The 11,429-nt window shown below is 42.8% G+C and overlaps 1 protein-coding gene across 7 annotated transcripts in view; it reads right to left on the bottom strand.

The window, feature by feature from the left end:
* Positions 1–229: 229 nt before the first annotated feature.
* spag9a (sperm associated antigen 9a) overlaps positions 230–11,429 on the bottom strand; it is an 84,555-nt gene continuing 73,355 nt past the window's right edge. For 4 of the 7 annotated variants that reach the window (XM_084329853.1, XM_084329855.1, XM_084329857.1 and 1 more), the window contains 5 exons: positions 8,892–9,005; positions 7,807–7,848; positions 6,408–6,587; positions 5,696–5,830; positions 230–2,678 (listed from right to left, as the gene is read on the bottom strand). In XM_084329853.1, the coding sequence (XP_084185979.1) occupies positions 2,563–2,678; positions 5,696–5,830; positions 6,408–6,587; positions 7,807–7,848; positions 8,892–9,005 (587 nt within the window). In that variant the 3' untranslated portion in view covers positions 230–2,562. The remainder of the gene's footprint in view (positions 2,679–5,695; positions 5,831–6,407; positions 6,588–7,806; positions 7,849–8,891; positions 9,006–11,429) is intronic. The other 3 variants (XM_084329856.1, XM_084329859.1, XM_084329854.1) reach the window with 2 other exon arrangements.

Genomic DNA, 11,429 nt, shown 5'->3' with positions numbered 1-11,429 from the left:
GCATTGTTTTTTGGTGAAGTGCTTTAAATGAAGAAAAGCACTAAAAAATTACATTTGAAAAACAATCAACATATAGCTATTAGCAACATATAATATTCAACATAATTGGACATCAATTTCCCTTCACCTTCACCTGAATGACATTAGGGTCAGAATGGGGTCCAACCTGAACATCTAAGACATTAACATTTGAAAGAAATAAGACATGAGATGCCAGATAATTCCCCATGAAATTGAGTTTAATAGATTGTTAAAAATAAGGCTATGATGCTGTTTTAGCAAACATTGACCAGGAGGGGGCGCCACAGTTATGTCCGTAGGCTGCAGGGGGCCCCGAGAGAGAAGCCTGGAACTGGTGTAACATGAGACCATTCTCTGGGTTCACTGGTACTGGTGGAACATGAGACCATTCTCTGGGGTCACACAACATACATATACACACACACACCCCACACTCTCAAAAACTCGCATATTAACAACCGTGTGTGTAACATGTTCAAACGTCCATATTTACACAAACACTCGTTAACACACACTTGCACGTGCAAAATCTATGTCTCACTCGCACATTCTCACTCACAATCAAATACACATGTGGACATCCACCCCACCCAAAACGGTGGCAATAAATAGGGATTTCAACTGATACATAGCAGTTCTCTTAAAAAAACATGCATAGCTTAGTACAATGGATGTGTTGTTCAAAAACCACCCCAATTAATGTCCTTACTACTTTGATCTCATGGTTTTGCCAATAATTCCAACATGATTAGGTTACATTATTTTCATCTAACCATTATTAACAATCATGTAAACCCATTGGTCTAAAATAATTGTATTGTTTACTTTTGTCTAACAGTTTCCTATTTTGTTCATGTAGAAAGTTACATTCTGAACCAAGTCAGGCTCAATAAGAAATAAAATAAATACTGGAATGGTTACAACATAATAGGAAGTTATTCCTGATGGGAAAAACAAATTATAATCAATGGACGGAGGACCAATCCTGGCCCGGTTCTTCAAATATAAAAACAAATCCAAAACAAGCCGCCTATTACCGGTATTCTGATATCATGTTACAGACACCATCAAAATACACATTATTTCATAAAAGTGTCTCACAGACAAGTACAAAAACTGCACAAAGTCCAAAAATTAAAAGAAAATGACAACACTAGCCAATAACTGGCTTCAGGGCGTCTGAATGCATGTGTATAAGTACACAACAACAAAAGGAGAAAAGGGGGTAAAATTAGGAGATGCTTTCTAGTGCTTAGTGAGTGGCCATTAAAGATTGTTACCTTCATTAAAATTCCCTGGTGAAGCAGAATGATGAGTCCTTATATATAAACCCTTCAAATGATGCTAGTCACAAGAGATTTAAACCCAGAAAAGATATTTGTTATGTTTTTTGTTTTTCTTCTCACAGTTCCTCTTTTGTCCTTTGGTAAGTGGGCGACACCTTATTAGACATAAATATCGCATTACACATAATTTCCTCCATACAGTTTGCATGATTTTAGTATAGTGTTCATTACCACAGGTGTTCAAAAACCTCAAGCGACTAACATTTTACATTTTTAAAGTGCAGACAACTAGCTCTAGCATAAAGGAAGCACCAAAATAGCGGCACAGACAGCCGCAGACAGTCCCACCCGCCCAGTGACAATGGAATTATGAGCTGGAACCAAAATGGTGGAGCAGGCAGACACTTGGTACGGAGATACAGGTACTTCCCCATGCAGGCCAATGCTAACCCACAGTAAAATCCTAATATTGGCTCCTCTATACTCAGAACACGGTAAGGTGTCAGGCCATTAGACATTACCCACACCACAAAGGTAGCGAAAATAAGTCTGTACTCTGTAGTAACTTAGGTTAGGATCGCAAACAACGCTCAACACAAGAAAGCAAATACACACACACACACAAGCACGCACGCAGACACGCGCATACACCTAACACACATACACACGTGTACAGACATGAGGTTTACATACGTAAAAAATAGTTACAGTAAAAAATAAAATGCTTGTTCTTTTAAGTTTAATTTAAAACCTCTGGTTCCCTTTTGCCATACTAAATATTTTAGAACTAAGGTTACTTACTAAATATAAGAGAGCTCCTACAGAGTGCAGTCATTCCCTTGTCATCTGATAAATCCCTTTTAGCTCAAGGCCTTAATAAAAAATTGGAGAGGATCGATGCAAGTACAGAACGTTGCCAAATTACAGTAGGTCTATCCCTTTAATACATACTAGTGTTGTCATGGCACTTTACCCCCATGTGCCCTCTTAGTGCTACTGACACACAAGGAGACACGCCTTTGGGACGGATTCCTTAACATAACCCCCTCGTCTGACCCAGAGTTCATAAAGAGAAAAAAAAACAGTACAAAAACATACACAAAAAAGTATCCATTTACAAACAATGTAGTTATCTATTCTGGTAATAAGAACCATCAGACATATAAAATCATAGAACTGAGGGATGGGCATGCGGGAGGACGGGGGTGTTGCTGGCGGGGCGACCCTGGCGGTCAGGTGGCAGCCCGTGATTGGCTCACTCCTGGCAAGCAATGACCTGCCAGACGATGAGGTGGCTGCGCTCGGCCTTGGTGGGAGCCGGCTGCCTGGAAGCGGGCTCCGACAGGCCGTCCAGCTCACTGCCCTCGTCGCCTGAGAGTGGGTGGGGGTCGGGGGTTAAGACACAGCAGTATGTGAAAATCGGTCTCAGTGCAGTACAGTACAGTACTAAGGGCTTGAAAGATATCGGTGTCTCAGCCTGGTCGTCGATCGTTATCAGCCTCTATCTCCTCTCCTTGAAGCTTGTTGACGGCCTATGCCCCAGAAGGGGTAGTAGGCGTAAGTAAAGTAAATCTCCTCTCCTGGCCATCTCTTTGTTGTGTATTGTTTTGTATTATGGAGGCAATCGTTCGGTGGAATTCTGTCCTCCCATGGCTTACTGGCTAGAACACTATCTCTTCTCCCGGGTTGCATTTGGAAACAATCGTACGCCGAGTCGTCCATTCGTCAAAAAGGATAGTTTATTTACATAAACAAAGGTTCTCATCCAGAAATTAAGTGAAGTAGGAAGAACAAAGTCTTTAACCTCTTCTCTCCTAGTCCTGAATGCTGCATCGACACTAGAGAGGGCGCTGTTGTCATGCAGATTGGGCCCATTCAGTACATTTTTGTCGGAGGGACGAAATCTCAACAGATTCTTGAAGGTGAGGACTTCCCCTTTAATCGATATAAAAGTCTCATTCAGAAAGTCCCAACAGGGACGCTAGGGGAGCTCTCGGTAAAACGCTCATGTCATTTGAAGAAATGTTCAGAGCACCCGGTCTTGAAAAATTATTCTACCCAGGAATACAGCTGCAGCGTGCATTTTGAAACACCGATGTAAGTGGTGTTTTTAATAAATTATAGGCAGTTATTGGACATATTATAGCATTCGTTCAGTTTCCGACAGTTTATAGTGTTTGTGAGATGTTTTTGCAGAGATTTTGGTAATATTTTCCGCATGTTTCTAAAGCAGCAAGGCAAGTGGAAAAATAGCCTGGATAAAAGGCTCATGTATCTTGCGCGTGCCAGTCCCCTGCCCGCCCGCGCTCGTGCCCGAGGGATCATTGACGTATTTTATTTAGCGTATGCAATGTTTTCAAATAGCCACATTGCTGTTATTAGTTTATTCATTACTGGGTCATATTCTATATATAATATATTTCATTTAATCAGCCCAGAACGGATGATGAGTGTGACCGGGTCGGTGTGGACCACATGCCCAGAGATGAAGCTTCCAGCCGGCAAGCATTGGTTAGCCCAGCTAGCTGCAAGGCTAGCTGTGGCCTCCTCGTAGCTGGCTCGTAGCTAACGTCAAGCTAGCCCATGAACCAGAGCCCCCTCCCGCCCTTGTTTACCCACAGAAGAGGCTTGTAGAGAGGCAGAGAGTCATGGTGGAAGACAAGGCTCGAGGAATAGAACGGGGTATGTTTTAATAAAAATTTTAACACACGCATTAAATTATTACAGTACATAAATAATGTGTAATAGTAAAAAAGATTGAATAATTCTGGGTCTAAATTAGAATCTATTATTTTTCCTGATATTTAGTTTCATTCATTCATTCATAACTTTTTAACAATAGATGACATTTCTAGATTAGATTAGGCTAACACTCAAATGTTTCTTATCCCAAGTAAGGAAAGTGCTTGAAAATGATTTAGTTCAAATTCAACAACTACATATGAAGAATAATAACAATAATAATTATGATAATCATACACATTTTATATCATTGGAAAGCTGTCTGCCTGATGTGGTCTGTATTGCTATCCAGACTCAACTGCCATCGACCGGAAGACGCACGCCTAATAGTTGCTCCCCGTCTCTCTATCTTTCTCTCTCTCACACTGTTGCTTGGCACCTATCTCTAGTCACCATAGTGACCCCCTTTGACCCATATCTCTCTCCTCACAGGCACAGCTGTCAACATGTGAAATGTCTCTCCGAACACAAGACCATTTTGTCTGAATAAAAAGGTGCTTTCCTATGTACTTCACTTTGTATAATCACAACGAAAACCAGCCATATCTTTCAGGCTTCTTGCACTCAAATTACATGGCTATACAAGGAAAACACATGTTCACATGCACACACACAATTGACCGAGGAAAGCAACGCTTGTGAGAGGGTCAAGAAAAGACAGGCAGAGCTTGAGATAGGTCAATTACACAAGCACATGTCCAGGCAGATACCATACACAAGACCCCCCCCCGTACTTTTCGGACTATAAGCCGCGGCTTTTTCCCCCATTTTTCGACCCTGCGGCTTATATAACGGTGCGGCTTATATGTGACTCGACGTGACCAAACCCGAAAATGTAAAAATCAAAATATTGCTTTTTTGACTGCATTGAAATGTTATTTATCTGTTCCCTTATTTGCTAAACTTAATACAACTTGTAAATGAGTTAATTCTTGTTATTTGTCCGACAGTATTGTGTCCCAATGCTAATTACATATGGTAATTAAACATTAAAACACCTGCGGCTTATAGTCCAGTGCGGCTTATATATGTACACATCATTCAATTTAGCTGCTGCGGCTTATATTCAGGTGCGGCTTATAGTGCGAAAAGTACGGTATATAGGATGTGGGCATTTGTATGCATTACATATATAAACAAAGCTCTATAACGAACTGCCACAGTTGACATTGACAGGATCAATAGAAAGCTCAGAGTCTCGACAAAAGCTGGTGGAATACAGTATAGAATGACCCTTTTCTCTGTAAAGTCTCCTTTCAAATCCTACAGGTGATAGTAATGTGTTTTATTTGCGACCAGTGGTTGGAAGCAGCAAGCGTTTGTCGAGCTTTCCCAGAAAACCACAGAAAACATCTCAGCTGGAGGATTTGAAAGGAGACTTGGGGAGAGAAGAGGGTAATTGTATACTGTATTTCAGCAGTGGCTTGTGTTTTCACCTCTCTGGTCTTTGTCGAGACTCTTTGAGCCTGCTGTTGATCCCTTCGAAAACACAATGCAAACTTGCAATATTTAGTTTAGACTTAACCCTCAGAATCCACAGCGGTTTGTTATAGAAAAAGTATATTGTATATATACATTCCTTTATTGAGAGGGGCCCCTCTTTGAGCTCCTACCACCTTGGGAACTGGTGCAGTTAAGCCACTCACCCATCCTGAAGTCAATGTAGCCCTCTCCTCCGCTCATCACCAGGTAGGTTCTGGATTCAGACGCGGCGTCAGAAGACTCAGACGCCAGGTCGTCTGATCCGGAGTCAGTACTGCCCGGCGGAGGCATCACTTGACCTGGAGGAGGATGTTTACGTCCCAGAATCACCATCAACCCAGGGAAGTAGGCCTGCCGCGGTAGTCTGTGATACCGGTGTTACTCGGAGTTCAGGCTCCACCAAGTACATTACCCCACACTTTATAACATTATAAAGTGAACGTGTCTGTGTGAACTGTAGAGCTTAGGTCTGTGCAGCAGAGTCACAGTACAGAGTAGCTTAAGTTTCACTTTCACTTTTAGAGTAGATTTAACTTCACATGAGGAGAGAAAGAAGACTCTAGAGACGACACAACACCACAGGTTACACAAAAATGGCGGAAAATTTGGCAATCTTTCCGATTTAAACCTTGCAGAGTTCGACTGGAGTTATTTACGCTTATTTCCTGGAAGATGATGAGCATCTATAGTAAATACAACATTTCAAGACTCAGGTCTCGTCTAAACGACTGCATGTAGGAAACACCATGTTACACGTTTGTCAATGTAAATCAACTAACCGTTTCACCTGCACAACCCTGTGACGAGTCGACTGAGTTTCTTTATCCATACCACAGCTGTGGCGTAGGCGAGTATTTTGGTGTAATGAATTATTACCTGGGACGGCGGCAAAGAACTTGACGGCATCTCTGTGTCCATGGAAACACAGCTGGGCGTGGGCCATGGAACAGTACGGCACAAAGCTGCCCGGCGCGGCACCATCGGTACCGTCGTCGTTGTACACCCGCACCGCGCTGCCAGGGCGGTGTGGCACTATACCCATCGTCTTGTTGGCTGCTGTGTCGAGGGAGAAGGGGGTCAAACTGTACGTCAATACAACCGATGATGTTAAAATCAGAACATTGCACACTGCTGTGATTGAGCACAATGTGTTCAGGGTTCCCACTCTTTGTTTTAGAAATCCCTTTTGCGCACATTCAGGATCGTGTCGACACAATGGACCTGTCTCAAAACCCTGCCCCTTTTCTTGATCCTCCAATCACAACTGTCGCTTACCTCGGACAAACTTGGTTTGTCCGAGGTAAGCGACAGTTGTGATTGGAGGATCAAGAAAAGGGGCAGGGTTTTGAGACAGGTCAATTGCACATGAATGACGCGGGAGGATGCGGTTACCTGAACGTGGGATGTGGGATTTGCACTTCAATATTGAATGCAGTGCTGGGTTGCAATTTTCATTTCCATTAAATGTGGATATTTTAACCAAAACATGCCACAAGACCTATGCATTGCCCCCAAAATCAGTTAACTATTATACGTTTTTTAATAGAACTTGGTGAACATTTCTGAAATGACCAAGCGTAACTTCCCATGGAACATTTCCAGAACCTTCCTGGTTTTTCCGACCCTGTGCCGCCCCAGGAGCACCTGATACAAGTAGCTGCTTTGAGGTAAAACACCTGGAACTCTTTGATTTTCCAGGACCATCACCAAAGTGTTCCGGGATATTTTACTCCTTTTTTCAAGTTCCATGTGCTTTTTTCAATGACTGGAAAACTAGTGTTTAAATGTCAAGGTTTTCCAGGACGTGTGGGAACCCCTCGCTGCACACTAGCAGGGCTGACCGGGCAAAAAGCCTGAGGCCAAAAACAAACAAACTCACAGCTCAGCTCAAACCGGATGAGGACAGAGGGAAGAGATTGAGGTTAATGACGACGAGGTTAACGATTAAGACACTAAACGCACATTCTGAAAAACACACATCCAAAACAAAGGGTCACGGTGGCTGGGGAAGAGAGAGAACATCAGAGACTTAGTGGCAGATTCATTCACACACAGCGAGAGGGGGGGAGAGAGAGAGATGGAGTATACAAAGAGAAAAGAGGAAGAGTAGAGGGGAGAGGATGACAGGAGACAAGATGCAGATACCAGAGGAGTCGAGGAAGGAGAACCATCAGCAGAAGGGACATAAGAAGAGAAGAGGAGGAGCTAGAGAGAGAGTGAGAGAGAGAGCGAGAAAAAGGGAGGTTCCCAGACTAGCTGTGTGATGGTGACTCACCGTTCAGGCCCCTCAGTAAGTGTCCATGCTGAGGACCTGTGCCTTCAGTGGAGGGAGGAGGAGGAGGAGAGGAGGAGGGAGCAACGGAGGTGTAAAGAGTCCAATGAGAACAAGCTACTCCTCCTCTCGCTAACAGCTAACCACCTTGTGACTGTGGTTTGTGTACATAAGTAGCAGTGTCTTGTATAATTAAGTGCATCACTTTAAAAAAGGGAACGATCACTCATCCTCCTACTCACAATATTAAGGCACAATGAATTAACTGAAAACGGAAAATAAGTATCTAAAGAAAACCTAAACCACCAACAGCTTTTAAAAATCTATTCCGATTGGTCTCTGGTACACTTGCTTTTAACCCTTTGTCGTGTGGCAGTGAAAGGGTTAACCTTCTGTATTGTCGCAGTGAAAGGGTTAACCATTTGGTAGTGTGGTAGTGGAAGGGTTAAATACAGTGTAGGGGGCGGAGCCGGTGTACCTGTTCCTTTGGAGCGTATGTTGTGCACGTCCCCAGAAATTAACACTACATGTCTGGGACCATGTTGGAAACAAGTCGACAGACTTTCACATGTTATCCTTGTACCCCTTGTTTTTATACTTTTGTATAAATTGTATGTACTAAATAAAAATCAAATCAAATCAATCAAAGATGCAATGAAGCGCGTCAACAGTGTGGATGTGACAGGCTGGAAAGATTTTTTTTAAACGGGTCATGCCATGATCTCGACAGAACCTCCTCGAGTGTCGCCACGTTTTACATTTACGTTGCAAATCCGGATAGTGGATAGATATTCACAAGGATAGACATTCTTCTTCTATATAATGTGGTGCCAGGGAGGATTCGACCCTGATCCGTCCCCCCCAGTGGACAGACGTTTCAACCCTCCAGGTACAACGCAAAATATGCAGGCAAGTATGTGAACAATGCCGTTCACAACGCAGCCGCCTGTCTACTATATGCACGATTAAAAGCAAGTATACCGAGAATTGTGCAGCCCTGCTACCGGCCTCATCGTGACACGAGGTGTATTGTGTATGATATTTGTATCAGCGGGGGAGAAGGTGGAGTAGATTATGATACTGCTTACCTTCTGACAGCGGGATGGAGATGATGACTCCGTTCCCCGTCCCCACCCACAGACGACTGCAAGACACCATGAGAGCTGTGATTCTCACAAAGGAGAAACCCAGTTTACCCGTACCTGCAACATACACACACACACACACACACAGAAGGGGGTGGGGGGGGGGGGTTCTTAAAGGGTGCTTAAAGTAGTAATAGTAATAGTAGTAGTAATAGTAGTAGTAGAAACAGTAGTAGTCGTAATAGTAGTTGAAATAGTAATAGTAGTAGTAATACATGGTAAATGGCTGCATTTATATAGCACTTTTATCCAAATCGCTTTACAATTTGTTCCTCACATTTTACCCATTCATTCACACATCCACACCGATGATGGAGGCAACCATGCAAGGTGCCAACCTGCTCATCAGGAGCAATTAGGGGTTAAGTGTCTTGCTCAAGGACACTTCAAGTACCTGGGGGTCCACATCTCAGAGGACCTGACATGGTCAACACACATAGACACAGTAGTAAAGAAGGCGAAACAGCGTCTCTACCACCTGAGACAGTTAAGGAAGTTCAGAGTATCGGGGAAGATACTCCAGTCCTTCTACTCAGGAGCTGTAGAGAGCATCCTGACCGGAAACATCACTGCCTGGTATGGAAACAGCACGGCACAGGACAAGAAGGCCCTACAGAAAGTGGTGCGCTCAGCCGAGCGTACCACGGGTATTGCACTACCCCCCCTGCAGGTTCTATACAACAAGAGGTGCAAATCCAGAGCCTGCAGGATAATGAAAGACCCTCACCACCCCAATAACAGCCTGTTTCAGCTGCTGAGGTCAGGCAGACGCCTGCGAACCCCAGCTACTAGGACAGAGCGGCTTAGGCTCAGCTTCTTCCCCCAGGCCATCAGAGCCATGAACAATGAACATTGAGTGCTCAGAACATTGAACTGTCCACACACAAGCACACATGAACACACACACGACACGCACACTGTGCACGCTCACACACGAGCAGCCACTTAACACTTTAACATGAGCGGGCACACACTCATGTCGCACACACGCACACTTATGGCCAAAGGAAAGGACACTTTAAATTAGAATAACAGGAACAGTGTATTGCACTACCAAAGCTAACTAGCATGTCACACATGCTCTGTAAATAACTATGTACAGATACCGAGATGTCACTCCATGTTACCTGCTACCTGTTACTGCACAATGTTGTTTCTTCTTTTGATTCTATTATATGTACCACTGTATTGCACATCGTTGCGGGCAAGACCACCCGCATTTCATTGTATACCTGTATGCCGTGACAATTAAAACTCTTGACTTGACTTGACTTGACTTTCAACACGCTGCCCGAGAGAAGCGGGAATCGAACTGGGAAGCTCCGGATTACCAGACGACTGCTCTACCTCCCGAGCCACAGTAATAGTAGTAGTAGTTTTTTTATTCAGTCATCACACACACTACAATAATGCACAATCATTCCAGACTGTCAATGGTCTTTGATTTTGATAGTGCCTGAAAAGGTACAGGCTGAAGCATAATTATTTTATCTACCCGTTCTATATTCTTACCAAATTAAGCCTCCAAATCAAAAACCAGGAAAATAACTAAATAAAAATTATTCACATTTGTAATCTAAAAAGCGATACATTTTTTATAAAAAAAAATTCAAAAGCGTTTGTCATTCTTAAATTTATATCAGCATTGTTCCACAAGTTGACCCCAACAATAGAAATACATAATCCTTTTCTTAGGTTTAGAAACAGTAAACTTACAAATGTCTCTCAAATCATATTTTCTTTCTTTCTTTCTAGTGAAGAAAATCTTTGCACAGGCAACATAAAGGGTAACATTCAGCCAGTAGATGTCGCACTAGAGCACCAGAATGTAATTTATCCTATCGGGTGCATTGCACATGGGGAAATGGGAAATAGGGAGGGGATACATGCCTGCAACATGTAAACAACATTAGTTTTGGACCCACAACATATTATTTCATGATAAATTCATTAATCAAAATGTTTTGGGGGAAAGCAATACAACAAAAGCTCTGTAGAGTGATTACTCTACATACAAATTATATATATTATATATATATATATATATATATATGCCGACCTTGAGGCTTGGGGTACACCTTGTAAAGTTTTCACAGCAAGTTTTTGGTTGGTTATTTCAATGGAAAATTACAATTCATGAAAATTAGGCAGTGGCTTTTCAAGTAGCTTTTCTCTACACAAGTCACATTCCTGACATAGTAGTCAGGATTATACATTATTATTACATGGCGTTTACACATTCGCCGAAATGCTTGCTTGTGATAGGTCAATAGCCCCCGACAGCGGTGAATTATTTTTCGATAACCACCGGTGATTATTGTTTTTCGCAGCTGGAGTAATCAAGCCCCACTGACACACACCGTTTCAGTGCAGCCAATCAGACACACCTGCCGGGCTGCCCGCGATAATAATAATCACTTTATTTTGGCTGACAGAGCCACAGAACAACTGCGATTTGTCAAATGAATTAGGTATATTGTT

This window comes from Notolepis coatsorum (assembly GCF_963971535.1).
Source record: "Notolepis coatsorum genome assembly, chromosome: 14".
In the NCBI taxonomy this organism is placed as follows: domain Eukaryota; kingdom Metazoa; phylum Chordata; class Actinopteri; order Aulopiformes; family Paralepididae; genus Notolepis; species Notolepis coatsorum.
This window is presented reverse-complemented; position numbering and strand designations above follow the sequence as displayed.